Consider the following 24371-nt stretch of genomic DNA (forward strand, 5'->3'; position numbering starts at 1 on the left):
CTCATACTGAACATCATTTCAACACACTTTTGTGTAAATGAAAGTTTGTTTGTCTTTACTTTTCCACACTTGTACACTGTAATGATTTATAATCCTATTATCTGTTGTCACTCTGTTGAGTCTGGTTCCTCTCCAGGCTTCTGTAACATTTTCTGTAACGCTTCTTTGTGACAATGTCTATTGCTAAACAAATAAAACTGAATTGCAGTCAATGTAACATGGGAAACTTGGACTAGTCTAGAAAATACAGGAACAAAAGTACAGCTGGATATGATTTAACCTGTTTAAAATGGCTTTTAGATTAATTTTACATCCAAAAAGCAGTCAAAATGCTATATTAAAGAGAGAAAACATTAAGCTTCGTTGAGCAGACATGATTGGGGCGAGGGGTAGGGGGCGATTCTGTGCTCACGTGCCTTTTCCCATCAATCACTGCTGTTTCCAGCCTGTATTTTAGTGCATGGCCAGAAAGCTATTAAACACATAGTGCTTTTTAAGTAGTGCACAGAGTATTTGAGTGTTAATTTCCATTAAAGCTACAAAATATTCCAGTACCACTCATCAAACCATAAATTTGACTGCATAAATAAATAAATTATCTTCTTTCAATTCTGGAGCACAGAATTGCCAAAAAAAAAAAAAAATCAACCATTCAAATAGTATGTGTAATTTAGGGATAGTTTAATACAACCTGACATGCTGATACGAAATGTTATGGTCAGATAACAGTAAAAAATAAAATAATGTAAAACAGTACTTTCCCAGACTGGCTTATCAAGCTATATTGCTATATTCTGTCAGCTACACTTTTCCTCTGGAAACTCCCTGCCTATCCTAATCACCTTTGGGTGGAGTGTAATGCAGGACTGTGTCTTCTCTTCCATAGCATTAATTCCTGTTTTGACAGTACAGCGTTGACCATAGTGTTCTGGGGAACATCTTCAGATACACACTACAGGGTGCAAAATTCTGAGTCCATTACCAAGACCTACACTACTAGACAAAAGTTTGGATATAGCTTCTCACAGAAACATTCTTTATGTTCCTACTGATTTAGAATAATAATGAAGACAGTAAGAGTATGAAATAACATATATGGAATTATGCAGTGACCAAGAAAAGTGTTAAATCAAGACTATTTCATATTTGACATTCTTACTAGTATTCCTAATGAAGTTTTGCAAACTTCTTGGTATCTTCTCAACTATCTTCATTAGGGAGCTTAACACAGGAAACTTTTATTAAAGTTCCCAAATATGTAGACGTTTTCAGTTTCTCTACATGTCATGAAGTTTTTTTTTAATTAACTTCAACAGAGAGGAAAAGAGGGAGGGAACAGCTGCTACAAGTGAGAGTAAGTGATAACTTGAACCAACTTGTTTTGTGGATGTTTCCACAACATTAAATATACAGTACATGCTATAACTATATAACTATATAACTATAATTGGTTAAATTGTATGATGTTGTTGATAAATACATTTTTAAAAATTGTCATCAAATTGCTGTGGTATAAGAGGAATAAAAGCCTTTGGGTGTGTTCGGAATGTTATTCTTACGTAACTAAGTAAAAGCAATGTTTTTTGTTTGTTTCATTTTTAAGTAAAAATACAAAAGTACATTTTAATTCAGAAAAAACTGTATATATGGGCATTAACATCCCTATTTAAATTAGTCTTAGAAACAGATTTCAACCATAAGCCTTTATCAAAACATCTTCAGGACAATTAAATATATATGTATATATATATATATATATATATATATATATATATATATATATATATATATATATATATTACTATATGCAAGTTCGACTGACTTTTTTGTGCATTTTTCTCACATCAGGCCTGTAAAATGTACCACTTACCACTTAAAATGTACCACTAACATACCACTTATCCTACACAAGATTGCAGGGAAGCCTGGAGCCTATTCCAGGGAGCTCAGGGCACAAGGCAGCATGCCAACCCATCGCACACACACATTCACACACTAAGGACAATTTGGAAATGTAGCCCAGTTGGGCTACAACGCATGTCTTTGGACTGGGGGAGGAAACCAGAGTACCTGAAGGAAACCCCTGAAGCACGGGGAGAACCTGCATGCTCTGCACCCCTGACCCACCCACCCCCCAATGTGTGACCATTTGAATTAAATTTGTCATTTTATATGACGATTTCTAAAACAGGAAAAAAAATTTTGGGTCAGGTTTAGATAATATATTCTTGATTAGTAATTAGCATGGATTAAATAAAATGATGCATTATGTACTAAAATTATGGTGCAGAAATACTGCTGAATAAAGTATGGCTGACAGTTGCCTGTTATAGAGAGCTGTGTGTGTGTGTGTGTGTGTGTGTGTGGTTCCTGGTCCGGACAGGAACTGGCACTGTGCCATTATCTGGCAGCCAGCAGGCCCAGGTGCACCAAGCCCAGGTGTGTGTCTATGAATAACACAATGAACTAGTGCAAACACACACACACACAGAGAGAGAGAGAGAGAGAGAGAGAGAGAAAGAGAGTATGAGAACAAATGCAAATGCACAGGGCCTGGTGTCATGGCTCACCTGTTGAACACCTGCAATATTCAGTGCAGCACAAAAGCACGTTGCACAGCCACTTATCACATTTTAAGGACGCCGAGCTCTTTGTTCTTTCTCCGACCCTGTTTACATCCTGATTTGCATTCAAGGACGATTTCTTATTAGTCATGTCTCTCTGTGTCCTTTGCATTACTCATTCTGTCTCTGTTTCACCTTCAGCCAATAAAAAAAAAAACAAAGACATGACTGGGATTGGATTAGGGAGGCAATCAAAGTGTATAGAGCAAAATCCTTTAAGTCAGCCATTACAACACACCTCACAGAATGCAGAGGTGCTCTAATCCACACACACACACACACACACCAATCTCATTAATACATTCAGAGCATATTCAAACGTGCTACTAGCAGCTCACATTTTGATTTTTGCTATGAGCCAGGCCTTAATATTCTATATGAATCCTCACAGCTGTCTCACATGTTGATGAGCACAAATCCAATATTACATTTTATATTTCATCCTCTTCTCCTTCATCCGTTTACCCTCAAGTTCTGTTCATTATTCTGCAATGGATGTCTTATTAATCCAGGGCAGTGTCATTGTTTCATTCATTTTAAAACATCTAATAAATCTCCTTTTCAATGCTTAGCTATTCAATGCTGTTACAGAAAAATAATCCAAAAGTCTAGAAGTGTATTATTCCTCCTATACTACAACAATTTCCTTATAATTTTACATTTCCTAATGAATTGTGCTTTTTAGGTATGTATTTATAGTAAGATTTTATGTTGTGGAATGTTCACTTATGTTATAACAGCTATAAACAGGCATTCTCACACCAGCCTCTTTCTTTTTTCATTCTCTTGAAGTTGATAAGACAAAAGCTTGTCATTTTACAGAGAAAAAACTCAGAAAGCACAAAATCCCCCGTCCTGGAGACTCTCCTGTTACAAAGCTCTAACACTAACATGGAGACTCCTTCCATATATGTTATGTAAACAGCTCCTTGCAGAAAATGCAACCATATCAACGATTTTATTTTCATTTTCGCTAAATTACAACACATTTCATTTATCCATTCGTTATTAGCCTTAGATTATATATATATAGCATCCACCATACAAGTCCCTGTTACTATAGAAACGTATTAGAACAATCACATATAAGAGCCGCACTTGTTATAGAAAATTAATCAGCCCCTTCTGAACAGCGTTTCAGTGCTACATGACTGGACATCGCCTATGAAGCATGGATTTTACAGACATGTGAAATTAAAGACATTGTTATGTGTATGTGTGGATTGTGGTGTTGAGAACCTTGAATCTTGACACCATTTTTATATCATTGCTAATGGTGTATATGATGTGTGGGCACTTTGGTATGCAAATTCTCTCTAGGCAGCCACTCGTAATAAAAGGTGTCACTCATTATAAAATTCTATACATGCAGGAGGAAAGAAAAAACTAAAAAGGGAGAAAACAGAAAAAAAAAGCCAGAAAATAAGGCAGAAACCTAGCAGTAAAAATGGAATGAATCACCGGTTAAGGTAAACTAACAGTTTAATGAATAGGTTGTATACTTTTACTGAGATGTGTACTATAAATAAGGATTGTTTTATGTGATTTGCATTGCATATATGATAGAAAGATAAGCAGGACGAGAAAAAGAGAGAGGGGGAGAGAGATGGATGAATGGTGTCTCACCGGTCAGCCATTGCAGCAGGTACATTTCCACAAAGAGTGTAAAAATATACAATAAAGTCTTACAGTCTGAGTTTTATTTCAGCATTTATCAAAAACAAATGCAAAAAAATTGCATTTGTGATGTATTTATGTGAGAAATAAAACACAACTGAGCATGCTGTTATAGGAAAATCATCATTAAATCAATGTTACTACCCTGAAGTTGATTATTTACCAATAACAGCACACCCCAAAGTGTTTTATTACTCTTAACCTCAGCAATTTGCCAAAGCTAACAATTATTCATTTATTAAAGAACGACATATCATACATTTTATCCGCCCACAAACAGCCACAATCAAGTTATTACTCACATTATAACAGCCAGAAACAGGTGTTCCTTCACAAGCCTCTCTTTTTTCCTCTCTCTTGAAGTTAATATGACAAAAAAAAATTGCAGCTTGTCATATTACAGAGAAACCGCAAAGCACTCCGTCCTGAAGATAAAGTTATAGCTTCAGCTCTGATTGGCTGACACTGGAGACTTCATCCAAAATGTTAAATAAACATCTCCTGACAGAAAACATCAACAATTATGCACATTTTTTTAATCTGTTCATGTGGAGCATCTGCTATACAAGTGCCTGTGTAGGTTAGAATAGAACAGAAGCCTTTATTTATCACATATACATTACAGTGCAGTGAAATCATTTCTTCGGTTATCTCAGCTTGTTAGGAAGTTGGAGTCAGAGCGCAGGGGCGGCCATGATACAGCGCCCCTGGAGCAGAGAGGGTTAAGCGCCTTGCTCAAGGGCTCAACAGTAGCGGCTTGGTGGTGCGGGGGCTTAAATCCCCCACCTTCTGATCAGCAACCCAGAACCTTTAACCACTGACCCATCAGTGCCACTAAACATGGTTAGAGATGCCATGAGGTAGGTAGCAGTGCCTTAACCATGTACTGTATGGCCTCTTCTGTCCTTGTCAAGCGGAGTGATAAGCTCTCTCCTTTCATACAACACTGTAACGACATGCCAAGCTTTCTAAGGCCTGGTATGCGCCTATCATGGCAGGAGAGACCACTGCCCTAATCAAACACCAAAGTTGTTTCTATAGGAATAATAAAATGTATATAAGAATGAGCACATAAAATCTAAATCTGTGATTTGTCTTGCAGCCAGGACTACTGTCACACCCGGGCTGTTATAGAAAATAAACCCACACATTCTTTAATTAATAAAAATTGCAATTGTTGGCAAAATGCTGTGGTAAAATATGAACAAGACACTTCATGACGTGCTTTTATTGGAAATGAATCAACTTCGCTTCATGTTGGGACGTATAACACCACCCCATTGTGGATTAGTTTCATATAACAGCACGCACCCAAGTGTTTTATTTCTTACATAAGCCATACTGAAAAGATCACTCTGCTGCATATGTGTTCAGAGAGGCTGGTTTGTTTTTCTGATGTGAGCTGTCACAAGTTTGAATCCACTCTAATGAACAGTATGCCAACCGTTTAATGAGATAATGAGATTACAGTTTCATGAGATTACTAGAAAAAAAAAACACAACAGATTCATTTGTATACTTATATAATACTGATAAACAGAGGAAATGGTATTAGCTTTTTTTTTTTAGATTAAATAAAATAGCTGATAATGAACTCAGACCTTTAAAGTCTAGTACAAATGCAATTTCAGTAAATTGAATAAATAGATTAAATTAGATACCAGATCCTGAAATCATTTTGAATTAAAAATATTAATTAATTAATTGAAAAACCTATTTTTGAAACCATTATTGAAACTCTTGTTTATGGCTATTAGTGTAATATGATAAATACTCTCATGATATACAGTACTTAACCTGTAGCAACAGTTGGCTGTACTTTTTTTTTTTAAATGAATGACAGGCCAAGTGAAAACACTGTGCCAATGCAAATGAGGAGCCAAAAGTGCAAATATTTAGGATTTTTAAATTGGCCGTAATTCCTATAGAAGCTGTTCTGGAGGAGTTCATGATGTGAAGTAATTTGTCATTTCCATGTTAGTGTTAGAGTTTGATTTAAAGCATTATTACACTACAAAAATACAGGTACCAGATACTCAAGTACATAATGTATAGTCTAAAAAAAATAGTGTGTAGTGCACAGTTTGAGGCATAGCTGAAGTCATGGAAGTCTAAGCTCAAAGGTTATCATGCATTGGGTGTTTTCGCAACACTGTACTACCTCAGCCAATCGCATACTGGGGAGTGCGCAGCTTAACTAATGTTCTATGATTTTGAAATTTTACCATCCATTCAAGCATAGCTGTCATATTAAAAAAAATATTCCATGTTTTGTAATAAATGGAACAATACAAATGATTAAAAAAAGGCTTGGAATAAAACCTCCTAGATCCACGATCGCTGCTTAAGCATCATGATTTCACAGCTTCTGAGCACAGCAAGTTTATGTTAAAATCTAATTTAATATAAAAGAGAAATAAGAAGAAACTCTAGTAACCTGAAACATTTTTGTTTGTTGAACGTCTCAATTTATTTTTGTTTATGATAGCTTGCTTTAAACGACACATAACTGATGATTATCTATTAGTTAGATGATTTTACCAACATTTAATGTAGTTGGTTATTTATAGTTTTTGAGGGTAATAATGATGAACAACTGTGGTATCAGTAACACGTATCAGTTTTGTGGCCATAGCACACACACACACACACACACACACACACACACAAGCTGTCGCTCGAGTTAATTTGATACCCTGTTCGGAAGTCACATTCATTTACGTTCTGCTGTCATCCAGTTATAGTGATGGCAAAAACATATCACACAGTGATCAACTACTCAAGAAGAAAGTTTGTTCAATCGAGCTGCAGGAATAGATTTTTAATACAGATTTTCCATATGACTACTTTGAAATAAATGGGGACATGAGACAGAAAAATTTGAGATATACAGAACAGAACCCTATTTTTTTTTTTAGTACAAACTTTGTTATAGATTTTTATTTGATGACTTCTACATTATAGAGTCAGTACAAAAACATTTTAGATTTCCATACATTAGTTTTCCAGCACAAAATTAAATGTTCCAGAAAAATGTTTGTATGTCAGTAAAGAAAGCAGAATATTACATGAGACACTTTTTAGACAAAATACATAATAAAGGCTGCTGGGTTTCGCTGCAAACATAAGAAGCGAGTGTGACAGTCAAAGTCTCCAGAAGAACTGTGGCTGCTTCTGCAAGATGCTCAGTAACACTTACAGCTCATTTCCTTATAAACCTGCACACACTGTACCTGAGACTACTGTTTTTTTTTTAAAGCGAAGGATCATCACACCAAATATTGACTTTGTTTCATTTATTACTGTTTAATGCTCTTTATAGTATTTTTTAATGTAGAAACATTTAGTTTCATTATTATTGAAGGCATCTTTGCTCTACAACATTTCTTTGCATGTGCCTAAGACTTTTGCACAGTACTGTAAATGCCTGAATGTGTCAGATATTTATGGATCTGTGCATTTAGCTAGCAATTAGGAGTTGGCGATCGACTATGATTACAATCCGGCCCAAAAAAAGTCTTGTTTTAATATAATCAATTATGAAAGATTAACACAGTTTTTCCTTATTATATTTATCAAACAAGATTCCATCATACTCCCTCACATCATAAAAAAACACATGAGCACTCATTTATTAAGGCAATAACAACAACAACATATAGAGGATCTTATAATTGAGTCAGAGTATAATTTCTCATTAGGGGCAATCAACACTATGTGTAAGAAGTGTACATGTCACTGGTTAATGTAAATATTGTGTTACAATGGTGTGTAAAAAGGATAAATCATATATATGTGGGGGTCTGGGAAAATCCATCAATGTCACTGTGACTGAATTCTGGAAAACAGGCAAAAATGACAAAAAATGGTTTTGACAAAAAAGTGAGTCTTTAATATACTTAGACACCTCGACCTGATGAAAACATAAATATAATTTACCAAAATGACAAGGAAATTTTTAGGCTTTGCTTGGCATCTGCCTGCAAAGATCATAATTTATAAGGAGCCAGCTTAACAAACACAGCAGTGAAACCAATCAGTCTGCATAAACATGTCTAAACCTTGCTTGCTAGTGTGATTTCCTCACACAGCGAATGTCAGATTGTTAGATCAGGGTCCATTGCTGTCACCTAAGAACAGGAATCTGAGGCTACAATGGGCACAGGTGAAACTGGACAGCTTGAAAAAAACATCATCTTGATTTCTGCTGAAACCTGCAGATGGTAGAATTTTGGCATCAACAGAAGGATTCCATGGACCAAACTTGCACGTGTCAATCATTCAGGCTGGTGGTGGTGGTGGCACAATGGTGTGGGGAATGTTTTCTTGGCCATTACAAGTTGAGAATTATTTAAATGCCAAAGCTCTTATCTGAAAATCGTTGCTGACCACATGCATCCAGTTATGTCTACAATTTACAAGTCTTATAATTGCTACTTCCAGCATGCTAATTCGCCCAAGTCATCACAAGCACAAGTCATCTCAAACTGGTTCCATGAACATGACAATAAGGTGAGTGTATTTCAGTGGCCTCCACAGTCACCAGATCTGAATCTAATAGAGCATCTTTGGGATGTGGTAGAACAGGAGATTCGCAGCATGAAGCTTCAGCTGACAAATCTGCAGCAATTATGTCATGCACTCACATCTCAAAGAAATGACCTTGTGGAGTCCATGCCATGACGAACTGAGGCTGTTCTGAGAGCAAAGTGGGGTCCTACCCAGTAATAGTATGGATTTCCCAATGAAGTGGTCAGTGAGTGGATATTTTCAAATTAACGTGAGAATTTCTCAAACATCTGATCAATCTAGTTTTTGCTAAATGATTAAATAAAACCTTACTTACTGTAGATTACGTGAAGTCTGAATGCTGTGTGTAGTCCTTCCACTGCAAATATCTCCCATTTGCACCAGTTCTACGCCATGATTATGATTCATTACAAGACAAACGCAGGAATATTTTTTTTTGTTGGAGGCGTAGTCTTGTACATGTTTGTGGGAAGGAGGTAGCCCCAACCAGCTGTAATTACTCTGCTTGACATACTTCACATGACTAATGAGACAATCGCAGGCCACCACAACCAGTCCATTTGTCATCCCGGAGCTATGTTGCCTCAGAACACGTCTCTTAGCAGTGCAGCTAAGGTCAAGTTAAACAGCACCTTGGTAGCGCCTGATTAATTCCAATGTAAAGACGCAGGGATAAAATCTAATAGATCATTTCTAATTAGCCGGGTTCTATGGCTGCCAAAATCACAGAAGCTTCTGTGTTAATTGATGTCCATGGTACAGACAATGTGCAGTTACTGTGCTTAAGAATGTACTGAACTGCACTAAAGGCTCTACAGACAGACAGGCAAGGAGGCTTGTGATAGAAGAAGAGAAAGAAGAGATGGGAGGAATCTGATTGAGGAAAAAGTGGAAGCAAAAATGGAAACAAAATGGAAATAATGCATTTACATGATGTTTTTACATTCTAATTTGAGTGGCAGATTGGGAAAATCCTTAACATGGTGAAATCTTGACATTTTCTATTTTATATATATATAGTTCTGAAAACTATAGGCTTTCCTGAACTGAAATCTATATTGAACTGACATTTACCTCAATGAAAAGTAAACTTACAGCATTTAAAGTCTGTAAAACATTGCACTTAAAGATACTGCGACACAGCAGCATAACAGACATTTTGACAGTCGTTATCTGATTAATTAATATTTAGGCTTATGTCATTTTCGCACATAATTACATATCCAACAACTTGGTCAAAGCCTGACATTCACTATGTGAGGAAATCACACTTGCTAGCAAGGTTTTGGGCATCCTTAGGTAGACTGCCTAACAGCTGGCAGATAGCCTGGTCATAAAATTCAGTAAAATAGTAAATAAAATTTTGTTTTATTAAAAAATTTCAGCCAAAACCTGATCTCTCTCTCTCTCTCTCTCTCTCGCTTTTCTTTTTTCCATTTGGCAGAATTCAGCCACAACAATATCCAGTGGTGTGTCCCAAACCAACACACATTGAATGTAAGAAAAAAGGTCTTGGAATTGTCTTTTTTTGGTATTAGACCTGTAAAATGGTCAAAATCATGCATCTGTTAAAATTACTCAACAGTTTTGCATTATTACTTATACCTATTTATTATTATTTAATTATACTTCATTTGCAATTAATTTATGCTTTGTATAATTTATTTCTAATAATTATAATTTCTTATAGGAATTCAAAGGTGAGCCAAAAATATTATTATTATTATTATTATTATTATTATTATTATTATTATTATTACTTCCACAGTGGTTTGTGCAAGCTTGCCTGGTGTAGATAGTCATGTCTACATTGAACACTCAACAAGTCAATATCACATTAATATTCATGGTGCAACTCAAGTCCATTGTTAACATAAAGCTCCAGTGACCCTGCGACAATGGTGTCACATTCATAAATGCATGGGCTTGGCTATAGAAGTGATTATGAATGGCGTGCCGCTTTCCTCCACTAAGTCGGGCTCCTGCCGCTGCTCTCTATTTGCCACCTGTTGCTCCTAATGAGTGTGTGAATTTGAATCGTGCCCAGCTGCAGCGCGGGGTTCGTGAACTAACACGGCCCCACTGGCTTGAATTGACATCAGTGGCACTGGGCACAGGCAGGGCACGCTCCTGTGCTTTAGATGCCAGCGGCATTAACACCCTTCCAGCACAGACAGGCCCTCAACCAGCCAACGCGGGCAAAGGTGGCACCCCGGGAGAGCTAACAACGTGAGTTGCCATGGTAGCAGCTGAGGCTCTCTAATCACACACACAAACACACACAAACACCACGCACACAAACAGTTATAAAGGTAAGACTAGAAACTAACTAGTTATAAACGTAAGACTAGATACACAGAAGGGTCCAAAACTCAGGTTGCACTAACAAGATCTGCTTTTATGTCATAAAAAATGATTCATTTCATACTTTGAATATCAGTGTATCATAATTTGAATATCTGTGGCATTATGGGAAAACCATTTGGGTGTTGCAGCACCTGAATTTTACCAAACAGCCAAAAATGATGAAAAAATTCTGGTTGTGTCTTTTGCCTCTTACATGCTGACACCTCTATTTTAATAATCAATAAATACAATGATGTAGAAATGTTTTTATTTACTTTATAACCTTTCCAAGGCTTTCTGCAGAGACCATATTAGGTAAATAAGAGCTCGTGTAACAAACATGGCTGTAAAAACAGGTGTTTTAATTGCTAGCTTGCTAGCTAAGTGTGTTTTTGTCACACAGTGAACGTCACACTTTGATCAAGTTGTTGGATATGTGCCATAAGCCTAACAAATTCAGTTTGTAAATGGTTTAAACACCAGCTGTCAAATTCTCCGCAACACACACACACCGTCGCTGACGCTGTAGAGACGGCAGTGGACAACGTTTGAATGCTAATCAAAAATATTTGAAATTTAGCCAACAAACTCACTGAAATAATCAGTGACTATTTCCTCACTGACATAAGAGCAAACCTGAGTCAAGAGCAACGCTGACGTTCCTGTTTGTCAAATGACTGACGTGACTGACATATAGACTAGAATAAAACAAATAAGACTAGAGGGACTGATGTGAATGATGCATGTGATTAAAGTAGTTACTCATTTTCCATCCTAAATTGTCATATTTGCCATTTTTTATATTTTTTGTGACATATTAAATGAAATACAAATTAAATAAATATATGGCAGTTGCTGTATACAGTTCACACACTGCTTGACTTAATTAGGATGGTTCTCTAGACATTGTTGTCACTACCTCTTTTGGTAATTAACACACTTTTCTGACAGGTTGTTTATTTTCTATAAAACTGTGACAGAACAAACACTGAATTCTGTAAAAACCTTCAAATCTACAGCATGCTGAGGAATTAAGAGTGAGTTACGAGTCACTGTTTCTTGCTCTTTGCTAGTAACCATTATAAACAAGCTAATTATGAACTAGCATTATATATTATAGTATGCAAAAACATAAGTACATATATGTATGGTTTCTTAGTTAAGATGTCTAGTATTGAAATATCCAGTAAAACTGGTGAGAATGTTGATGCAATGTTAAAATAAATAATGTGGGATACTGTTATTAGCTATGACTTAGCACTCTGTTAACTAGCAAGCTAAGCGAGCGGTGTTATTGCTAGTCAGCTGGAGGATAGCTTGTTGCTAAAAACAAATGCCTGGAGAGTGAAGGGAACTTTTTTTTTCTATTTATCATTTACAATTTTTCATTTAGTTGACACTTTATAATTGAGATTAATATAAATGATATTAATATATTTGCTCAAGGACCAAATATTGCTCGGTAGGGCTGGGATTTGACCTAAAATACTAATACTGGTAATGTATGCCTTTAACCACTGAGCCACCACTGTTTATATGCTCAAAAATTTGTGCACTCCTCACAAAAGTTTTCACACTGTAAATTTAGAGTAAGGAAGGTTATGTACAGCAATAAGAGTAATACAAGTGTCTTATATCACATGCAGTCATATTTCATAATACAATTCCATTCACTCGTGTCAATTGTACAGTCAGGTCCATAAATATTGGGACAGTGACACAGTTTTGGTAATTTTGCCTCTGTACATCACCACAGTGGATTTGAAATGAAGCAGTCAAGATGTGACTGAAGCATAGACTTTCAGCTTTAATTCAAGGGTTTAACAAAAATATTGCATTAACCGTTTAGGAATTACAGCCATTTTTTAGAGAGTTCCTCCATTTTCACAGGCTCAAAAGTAATGGGACAAACTAATATAATCATAAATATTAGGATTATTTTTATTACTTGGAGGTAAATCCTTTGCAGTCAATGACTACCTGAAGTCTGGACCCCATGGACATCACCAAATGCTGAGTTTCCTCCCTTGAGATGATTTGCCAGGTCTTTACTGCAGCCATCTTCAGTTGCTGCTTGTTTGTGGGTCATTCTGCCTTCAGATTTGTCTTCAGTAAGTGAAAAGGAGCTCAGTTGGGTTGAGGTCAGGTGACTGACTCGGCCATTTAAGAACATTTAATTTCCAAGCTCTTGGGCTGCTTTCACAGTATGTTTTGGGTTGTTATCCATCTGTACTGTGAAGCGCTGTCCTATCAGTTTTGCAGCATTTGACTGAATCTGAGCAGAAAGTATAGCTCTGTACACTTCAGAATTCATCCTGCTACTTCTATCAACAGTCACATTATCAATAAACCCCAGTGACCCAGTTCCATTGGCAGCCAAACATGCCCATGCCATAACACTGCCTCCACATGTTTGACGGATGATGTGGTATGCTTTGGATCATGAGCCCTTCCTTTCCTTCTCCATACTTTTCTCTTCCCATCATTCTGGTACAAGTTAATCTTGCATCAGAACTGGTCAGGCTTTTTTTAGAGGTTTTTTAGCAAAGTCTAATATGGCCTTTGTGTTCTTGAGTGTTACCAGCGGTTTGCATCTTGAGGTAAACCGTCTGTATTTACATTCATGAAGGTGGATCTTGATTGTAGACTTTGACAATGATAGGCCTACCTCCTCCAGAGTGTTCCTGACTTGGCTAGATGTTGTGAAGGGGTTGTTCTTCAATAAGAAAAGAATTCTGCAATCATCCACTTTAGTTGTTTTCTGTGGTCTCCCAGGCCTTTTGTGTTGCTGAGCTTGCCAGTGCATTCCTTCTTTTTAAGAATGTACCAAATTGTTGATTTGGCCCTCCTAAAGTTTCTGCTATCTCTCTGATAGGTCTGTTTTGGTTTTTCAGCCTAATGATGGCCTCCTTCAGTTGCATCAACACCTCTTTGGACGGCATATTGAGAGTTCCCATGAACAGCTACCAAATGCAAATTCAACACTTGGAATCAGCTCCAGACCTTTAATCTCCTTAATTTATCATGATATAAGGAGGAAACAGGCCACAGCTGGCCATGAAACTGCTTATCAGTCAATTGTCCCATTACTTTTGAGCCTGTGAAAATGGAGGAACTCTGTAAAAAAATGGCTGTAATTCCTAAACGTTTAATGCAATATTTTTGTTAAACCCCTTGAATTAAAGCTGAAAGTCTACGCTTCAGTCACATCTTGACTGCTTCATTTCAAATCCACCACAGTGGATTTGAAATGAAGCAGTCAAGATGTGACTGAAGCGGCAAAATTACCAAAACTGTGTCACTGTCCCAATATTTATGGACCTGACTGTAGTTTATTTTTTGTGGGTTTGTAGAGACTGATAGGGTTGTCGCATGTAGGCATGCACTGTCCAGCGTTTCGTTTTTGGGTTGTTCGTTTTTTAAGTTCTGATGAAAAAGTAGTAGTAAGTAGTAGACAAAAAGTATAGCCTACAGCCCACTAAACTGTTTGTACACATCAAACTTTTGTTTAAAATGTATTTAAACTCAATTTACAAGTTACTTGCTCGGCTTTGTACTAGCTTCATTAGCCGATTACCAAAGCGAGCCAGCTGTAGTAGCTAAGTACACTCACGAGGCAGTGATCTCTGCTACTTCCTCTTCTTCATAATGTCTCTATACACATTTAATGAGAATGTGTAATGAGAAACCATGGTTATATATTTTTCTTCCATTTTTGGAAGTAATTGGTAGGAACTGAAAAAATAAAAGACAAGAACTGAAAAAACATTGGAAGGCACATGGCAAAGGATTGGTCCAAAGAAACATTTAAGGCAATTGTTTGGATTTGTCTCTTTATCATAACATACCTAATTTGAATATAACTGAGAAAATCTAACATTTATAAGCAAATGTTGCTGGTTGCGCTGTCGCTTTGTCGCTGAAATAGTTGCATGTACAGTACACACAAAATAAACAGTCGCCTGTTGCTTCGTCGCTTGCTAGAGTGAATGTAAGGTGAGACAGCTAGCTTTTATCAGACAAATTAACAAATTCACAAGAAGCAAGAAGGAAGAAAGAGCATTATACGTGGTACATTCATAAACAGTTCATGTTTTATTGTGGTCCATCAAAATCCTTCAAAACAAATGGAGTACAAATACATTTCTTTGAATTGAACATCCACTGATGAAAACAGTGATCCTTCCTAGCAAAATGTGCTGAACACTAATCCTGAGCAAAAGAAGTTTCACACAGGCAATAATACCGTTATCCAACTTCCAGACTCTGGACTAAAACAAGTCAGTTCTGAATGTTTGCATGAATTCCAATATACAAAAAAAATCAAAATTCATCTGGAATGTCAAGCATTATATTTCCCACATGTATACACATGAACCATGCAGGTTCTTAAGTAACAGAGGGCTCACAGACTATTATAAGCAGAGAGCACACTAAGATCTTCATGACAAAATGATGTCTTTTATTGCTAGCGATTCGTAGACAGTGATTATTTAAGGTTCTAATAAGATGGGCAATGCCTCTACACAGACACACACACACAGTATTCTTCAGACACACTCAGTTGGCCTTACGTCTTTAATATCCTGAGCTGTGGAGAAAAAAAACACTGAAAGATTTCCATAAATCCCAGAAGATATAAAAACAAAGAAAGCACTGGAACAGAAAAAAATAGCATTAAGCAAGGAAAGACTTAATCGTGGTTCACTCCTTAGACTCCTAAAAGCCACATATGGTAACCTGGATTTTGAGTAACAACCCTCAATTAATTAACTTTTAATCCCATAGGAAAGTATTACCATTCATAACATGTGCAAAAGCAGATGGTCAGCATCTTCAAAGACAAAACCTAGGGTCCAATCGCTGGGTTCTTAGCAGGCAAGAAGGGCACTGAGAGGTTCTGTTGGAGTAGAACACGTTCTGATTGTAACACAGCCTCCATTCTCGCAGATTCCTTTGTGCTCTTTCGGGTTCTTTAGTCCAGGTCCGTGTCCAGGTTCAGCTCGGTGCTCAGGTTGAGGTAGAAGAAGGCGTAAACCCCCAGCAGGAAGACCAGCACGGCCATGATCACCAAGATGGTGTCCTAAAACAAGGGACAATTCAAAATCCATACCAAACTGGAAAATTCTTTTAAAGCAGATGAATACATGCACTTCAGTCTTAACCAAATTACTATGATAAACCACTGATATGACATGAAGCACTCAGATTTGAACTGCAGCCAGTCACAGGTTCTTATATATACATTGTAGACCACAGCCATGGAGGCCATAAGTGCACTTAATGTGCTTTAAAATGTGCAGGTGTGTGTCATGTGCCAAAAATAAATGCTTTTGTGCAAAGAGCTCTATCAATGTCCTGACCTCAAAACACCCTAGCAACTACAGTGTGCTACCTTTATGTGAATGAAACACTCTCCAGACCAGGTTTGCAAAGCCTTTCAAACAAACAAAACTATTTTGATGAGGCAAAGTGCAGGAAAATTCAACCTGCAATGCTCTCATCCCTGAAAACCGTGTCTACTTTACTGTTTATACAGGCAGCTCTAAAAGCAAATATGGCATGCATGTATAAATGTTGACATACTACAGTGTTCAAGCCTACCACTACCTTAAAATATTATTTCATCATTTATAAAATCTCAGTATGGCCTATTAACTGTAGTATTTCTCAAATAAGGAATAAAACACATAAGCTTCATTATTTTCCAACAACAACATGTCCTGAAGTGTTTTATTCCTCTTATGCCACAGTGTATATATCCACTTAAAATTTACACACACAATGTTGTTTGACTTTGTACTTATAAGTATGAAAATATAGGTGTTCATAAGCATAAACAAAGATACAAAAAGTATTCAGACACCACAAATGACCAACATTAGTACTTTGTTGCAAAGCTGTTGTTGGAAATTACAGCTTCTCTACATCTGTGGTTGAATTTTGGCCCATTCCTCTTTGCAAATCAACTCATCAAGATTATAGTCTCCCACTGATGGATGCACAATTTTATAGTCCTCCATAAATTTTCAGTCGGATTCAGTTCAGGAGATTGGCTAAGCCACACAAGTTATTTTGGCCGTATGTTTAGGGATATTGTCTTGTTGAAAAATGTCCATCTTCTCCACAGATTCAGTTTCATGGCTGATGAGATTAAATTCTCCTCTGTTATGTCCCGGTACATTGCTCCATTCCTGGTTCCTTTGATGATGTGTAATGCCCCAGTACTGTTTGCAGAATAGCAGCCCCATATCATGATGCTCCCACCTCCGTACTTCACTATGGGTATGATGGTGGTCTTGGGATCATACGTGTAACCCTGCTTTCTCCAAACATGACAAGCTGAATTATTGCCAAAGAGTTGTATTTTTGTTTTGTCTGACCAGAGTATATTGTCCGAAAGAGTTCTGAAATGTCTAAATGCTTTTACATTTCTGTGTTTCTTTTTTTAGCATAAGAGATATGCGTGAGACGGAAGGAATGGAGATGATTGTGGTGCAGTTCATTGCTTATTGTTCGTTGCCCGACTGTTGTTCCTGCTGCTTTCAGGTTATCCTGCAACTCTTTTTGAATGACTGCTGGATTCTCGCTTACCTTCTTCATCATTAGTCTGAGAGCATGTTGTAAAGTCTTGCATTTCGCACGTGTTCGGGGCCATTATTTCTGGTTCCATGCACTTTCCACTTGCATATTATCAAACTGACTGTGCCGACAGAGATACTTAAGGTCTTTGCTATGGCTGTGAAGCTTTTTCTATTTGAATTTTGTTTAAAAATCTTGTCCCTGAGAACTTCAGGAAGCTCGTTCACGTCCACCATGATTGCTACTTGTGTGAAATCTTCCCAACAATAGCAACGTCTTTTATAATGACACCAGGTGCAATTTGCATGAGAACACTTTTTGCAGCATTTATATCTATGCTGCAAAATAAAAACACACACACACACATATATATACATATATACAGTGTGTGTGTGTGTACATATATACATATATACAGTGTGTGTGTATGTATATATATATATATATATATATATACACACACACACACACACACACACACACACACACACACACACACACATATGGTATCCAATTACTTATTTACAATCAATTTGGTTTTTTAAACATCTTTTTCATGCTTATATTTATAAGTACAAAGTCAAAAGACATCATGTGTGTAAAATTGAAGTTGATATATGTACTAGAAGGATATTAAATAACAAAAACAAACATAAATAAATAAAAATATAAATAACTAAATTTCTTTTTTATTAAAAATAAAAATATTGTTTTAAGGTAAACTCAGTCTTCTGTGGCTCAACTGAGAAAATAAGTCGAGGAAAACAGCTAATCTCGCAGAAAAGCCTTTTCTAATTGAGGAGAAAAAAGCTGAGAGAAACAGCTAATCTCACAGAAAAGACTACTCTAATTAAGACTTTTCCTGGGTTTAATGGCAAAGTTAAACTAATGATAGCTGCAGGACTGGTGTTCAAACATGAATTCAATTTAAAAAAAAAAAAAAAGTTAGTCATTACAATTACAATTCTCATCAACCTCAGTTTCATTAAGTGCAATCGTGTAGTAAAGCAAATTAGCAAAGCCATTGTTCTTCATCTTGACAACTTATCAAACTTCTAATCAAAATGAGGTACTTTAGGAGCCTTTCTCTGTGCACAATGTGTGCAAATTGCACAGATACACAGCACAATGGAAAGAAAATTGCACTAATATATTGAACAGTGTATGTGGATTTTTAAGTGGAGAAATTCTCTGGTTTGCTTTTGAACCTCTGGGCTTTTAGCTTTGTTTTGAGTGGAACATGGTTCAATTTATGATCAAATCTGAAATTTGACTTTGGAACAATGCTAAATCAGAGACATTGTGTGTGCTAGATCACAAACAACAATCCCAGCTCTCCTTCAACTCTTCTACTAAGAGAGAGAGAAAAGTAAAAGACGGGAGAAATGGAAATTCTGAAGCTTGCCAATTTAGACATGAAACAAATGTATAAAGCATATCACGCATACACACATACAAACCCAAATTATTAAAAGTCGCTATAATGGCCATGACTATCTGTGTGTAAAGTGCAGCGGCCATCAACAGCACGTTCATCCTCATTAGCACTTACTAGCTCCTGCATTTCTATCTCATCCACCCAGGCTCCAGACAGCTTTAGTCATCCGTAATTGGAAAACTTTTACATTTCATGCCCTTTAGTTTCATTTATTGGACCCGTGTTGATTTAGCTGTCAAGTAAACTGCTTTGTGCACAGGCATAATTGCTACTGCATGGAGTGTTTGGATTGTTTTGCATTTGTCTCTTATGAGATGTTTCAGCAATATTTTCGCCACCTCGGGCAAATGTAGTTTAGTCATATTTAGAATAAAATCGCATGTTATTTTATACTTTGGAAATCTAGCCTGTGTCTCAGATGCTAGGATAAATGTCTGGTTGGTGATTTTACTAGAAAAGCATCCATTTTAAGATATACTATAATTCACAAAACCTGTTCCAAAACAATTTCATGGCTGTTATTTTCGAGTGTTCATATGTTTTGGTAATGAGTGTGTGGCCGTGTGCATTACTTTTACTACATGATTTTGAGTTGGCTTACACATGTAATGTTCAGATGATGGTATAAATACAAATACAACAGCACTGTTGAAAATTGATTAATTTTCTATAACAGCAACTGTTACAATAGTTTATGCTGTAATTCAAACCACAGGCTTTCATTAATGTGTTGTTTTCTAATACATTATTGTTTCTATAGTAACAATTCATTAATAGGGACTTTTATGGCAAATGCTCCACATAATCTAAGCCTAATAATAAATGGATTATTATTTAAAGGTACAAAAGTCGATTTTTTTATCTTACTTGTAAAAAAACAAACAAACAAAGAGATAAATATGCAAAACCTGATTAAAAAATATCACCTCCCTATCCCAGTCTGAAATCAGCAAACGCCCAGTGCAGCCAGATATTTCCCCATGAAAATACAAACTGGGCTTCAAAAAAACTTAATGACATGACAAAGTCATTGATTAATGGTGAATGGGATGAAATTGGACACAGAATTAGCGACACTGCTCCTGGATAGGTATATAAATGCAATCTGTATAAAGCTATGAACTGTTTGAATGGCTGTGTTTACAATGGATTGAGTAGATCTTTGTTTTTTATTACAAAGAAAAACAGGAAAGAGAAAGCACTCGACCATTCTCATAAGTCAGTATGAGTCGAATTTCATGTGTTTGTAGTGTTATAACTCGGCCTTCAAGCATGCTTGAAAGTGATGCCTAATGCTAGTTAGCATGCTAACTCTAGCTGAACCACCTTAGGTTCTGGGGATGGAGCTTTGTGTACATGCATGGAAATGGGAATGGAAAATCATTCCAATCTATTCAAACTACTTATAGCCATTATAACCATTATAGAATTAGTCTTAGCAAATTTTGGCAAATCTTACCTAATGCCCTAATGTTCCTTTAATAAAACATGTTACTTAAAAAGACGTATAATCATTGATATGATATGAGATGTTATATATATAAAGATATATATATCACACCATCATTGATTATTTTCCTATAACAGCATGGCCTCAAGTGTTTTATCCCTTAAGGAAATGTTCAACCACAACTAAACTAACATAAATTTACCTCAAAATAAAGTTCTGCATTTAATACTCGCCAAGAATGTAAAACTTTGATAAAGTTTTATTTCTTGTGTTATTCCCAAATAATGGCTTTTAAGGTTGGTAGCATTAAAAAGACGAGTAAAGTAATCATATATCTATTTCACAGACGGATAATGTGTGCATTTTTTTGTTATTTTCAACAATCAGAGCCCTTGTTACTGATGAAAAATACCCCCTGCCTTTTTTCTATACACAGTTAAACACTTTTACACAATTTTTATTTTTTGTTTACTATTCTTCAGCTACAGAGACTAAAGCAGGTCAGTTTATGCTGCCAACACTGCTGGCCAACAGCAACTACGGTTATGGGCTTGGATTTCGCGTTAACTGGCTGCGTAGAGGTTCATCAGGCCCAGGCGTGTTGTATATGTTCCCCACTGACGGTCGATGACCAGTGTCTTGGTGCATGTGTGCAGCGTAACAGTGAGTTTCAGCACTCATAAAGTACTGAGGTGTGAACAAGCTTCATAAACACAGCTCAGATAAGGGCTGCAACACCAGCGGAGATGTTACGCAGAGTTATATGAGGTGCTGACTGACTGCTGCTACTCCGATCCTGTAAATACAGGTGCATAACGAGGTAATGGCAAGAGGTTACATCATCCAACAAGTACTTCTGCGCATTATCATGTGTGGACTGGTGGTATTCACATACTAACTGAAAGAAAAATCCAAATTAAAATCCAGTTCACTACTTAACATGGGCCATCTGTTTAGATTTTAAAACTTCAAATTCTAAACTTTATTTTAAAATACCCAATCATCGTAAACAATGTAACAATACCATAAAAGCAGGTGTGCGAGAGCAAGTGTCAGTGTGTGTGTGTGTGTGTGTGTGTGTGTGTGTGTGTGTGTGTGTAAGAGTCAAATAACAGATGGATTCGATGTCACAGTGACTGAAGTCACATTTTTGTTTCATATTAAGTTATTTTTAACTTTTTTACTTCACCATGTTACTCTTTGTAAAAATATTTTCAATATGACTTTAAAATGATGCCCTTATTTGAGTAATTCAGAAACTGCTAATTTCCTTGGATTTTCACACACAACAGTCTCTAGAGTTTACACAGAATGTGTAATGATGTGTCATGATGAGAGAGGACAGAGGAGAATGGCCAGACTGGTTCGAGCTGACAGGAAGGCTACGGTAACTCAAATAGCTACGGTAACTCGAACAGCATCTCGACATGTCAAACTTTGAGCATCTCTGTAATTGAAATATGATTCAAAATGATGCCTATATTAGAGAAATTCATTAGAGAAATTAAAGAACCCAAGTTTCATTTTGGAAAAACCGTCTTTGTAGTTTTGTAATTCTGCTCCCCTTTTGGCTAAAATTAAAAGTGTAGGATCAAAACAGAAAAAAAAAACATTAAAATATGCAACGGAATGTAAAATGGAAAGGGGTTAAACGTCATGTGGCTGTTTAGTGGCTGTTTAGTATTCAGTGCCAGCAGGCAGTGCATTCGAATGGCATATTTTCAGGCCACTGAGTCTATGGTGAGGATGCAGCCAGCTCCTCTCCTTGGGGCCAGGCTGTTCCATCCACTGTGTCTGTTGTTTGGGGGCAGGACCATGCCCACGCCAACTGGCCTGGTGCCTGAAGCTACCTGTGCCAGCATGCCAACTGGTCAGTGTATGGTGCACAGCAGCTCACAAAAGCTGCCAACCTGCTCCAACCACAGCTAAGAGCAGAGCAGAACACAGGAGGACGTGAGGAAAAAAAAAGAGAGAAAGAGAGAGAGACAGACAGACAGACAGAGAGAGAAAGCTCTACACATGTCAGTCATCATTAAAGTACCACCTCTTAAGTAAGCTATGGTCAGAGACTCAGAGCCACGTGCCAAACGTTTACCACCACAGGGAACAAGCAATGGAAATTCGAGCGGAGTAAAGAATTCTGAGTCAACTCTCTGAAAGAGTGAAGACAAGGCAGACATACTGCCTAGCAGGCCGAAAAAAAAAAGGAGACAGAGCTGAGGAGTTCATTACTCACCACTCAGACAAATTCCAACCCATACTGCAGAACACATTCCTCAAAAAATCTTCCACACAAGCTAAACAAGTGCTAACATTCACAGAGGATGCAAACAAACTGAGAAAATGACAGGAACAATGGGATTCAATCTCATGTTCACCTTCGTCTGCATAAAGAAGCATATTTTTTACATTTATTTATTTGGCAGACTCTTATCAGTATGGCAGAATCCAATTCCCTTCCAAGAACAGAGTTGAGCAGGGGCTCTCTTGAAATCCTGAGAATCATAGCTTTCTATTCATTAGCACACAAACGTCATTGCTAAACCCCCACAACCACCTGGCAAGAACAGCCAGACAGGTTCGAGCTTACAGGAAATCTACAGTAACTCAAATAACCACTCTTTACAACCGTGGTGAGCAGAAAAGCATCTCAGAATGCACAATATGTTGAACCTTGAGATGGATGCTCAACAACAGCAGAAGATCACATCAGGTTCCACTCCTGTCAGCCAAGAGCATGAATCTGAGACTAAATGGTCACCCTGTAACTAAGTAAAACATGCGTGATCATCCTGTTTCTACCAAAATCCTGCAAAATCCTATCTGCCTCTACTTTGATTCCTACAGCAATGTGGAAAATAAAGTTGCATTTAAAATAAAAAATACATGACAGGAGCTGCCAGGGTATTGCGTTCTTCATCATTTATGTATTAAAGGGAAAGAGAGCAAGAAAAAGAGAGACTCTGAGAAGAAAGTTCGAGATCAGTATGATGTTTGTGTATGTTAAACAAATATCAGTCAGGACAACAAAGAAAGTCTCACCCTGATTCCCGGAGCGCTCCTCTTTGCCTCGGCCTTCAGTCGTGTGGCTCGCAAAGCCGGCTTGGTTTTCTTATAATCCTGCTTTCCTGAAAGAGAACACACACACACACACACATTACTTCTTGTTGCCTTGATGTCCAAATATGAGCATCCAATCAAGCATTTTTTTATATTTTCAAGCGCTATTTTTATATAATTTAGCAGTAATTATTTAGTGAGAAGACGTTCTACTTTGTACAAGTCTTTGTAAATTCTTTATTAACACTTAAATAAAACAACATACATTTGCTATTGTCTTCATTAATGCTTCATTAGGAATCATTACACTAATGGATTTTGTTAACGCATAGTCAGACGCACTAAGTGCACGTCTGCATTTACTTATTAATAAATGCATTAATATATCTGTTTTATTCCAGTGAGGTGGGTATGTGTGGTTTTTTCTGGAATATATTAAATAACTTACATTATTCACAAGAAGCTCATAATATTAACAACTAATCCATAAATGTACTGACAGTTTTTGCTGCATGCACAGAGCGTTGATTACTCACACAAGCACCAGGTTTATGCAAGACCGTTTTGTGCCGTGAACCCAGAGGGCACATAAACCACCTGGCTGTGTGTGTGTGTGTGTGTGTGTGTGTGTGTGTGTGTGTGTGTGTGTGTACTTTCTGTGTCA

The 24371-nt window shown here is 36.9% G+C and overlaps 1 protein-coding gene and 1 non-coding gene across 2 annotated transcripts in view; both read right to left on the reverse strand.

The window, feature by feature from the left end:
• Positions 1-5134: 5134 nt before the first annotated feature.
• Positions 5135-5248, reverse strand: LOC113543915 (U6atac minor spliceosomal RNA). Its single transcript, XR_003404456.1, has one exon. It is a non-coding gene; the product is annotated as a U6atac minor spliceosomal RNA (small nuclear RNA).
• A 10001-nt stretch (positions 5249-15249) lies between these two features.
• triqk (triple QxxK/R motif containing) overlaps positions 15250-24371 on the reverse strand; it is a 28550-nt gene continuing 19428 nt past the window's right edge. Inside the window, exons 3-4 of the mRNA XM_026942443.3 lie at positions 23690-23775; positions 15250-16260 (exon numbers count right to left, since the gene is read on the reverse strand). Of these exons, the coding sequence (XP_026798244.1) occupies positions 16153-16260; positions 23690-23775 (194 nt within the window). The 3' untranslated portion in view covers positions 15250-16152. The remainder of the gene's footprint in view (positions 16261-23689; positions 23776-24371) is intronic.

Source organism: Pangasianodon hypophthalmus, chromosome 29 (genome assembly GCF_027358585.1).
Source record: "Pangasianodon hypophthalmus isolate fPanHyp1 chromosome 29, fPanHyp1.pri, whole genome shotgun sequence".
NCBI classification, from domain to species: domain Eukaryota; kingdom Metazoa; phylum Chordata; class Actinopteri; order Siluriformes; family Pangasiidae; genus Pangasianodon; species Pangasianodon hypophthalmus.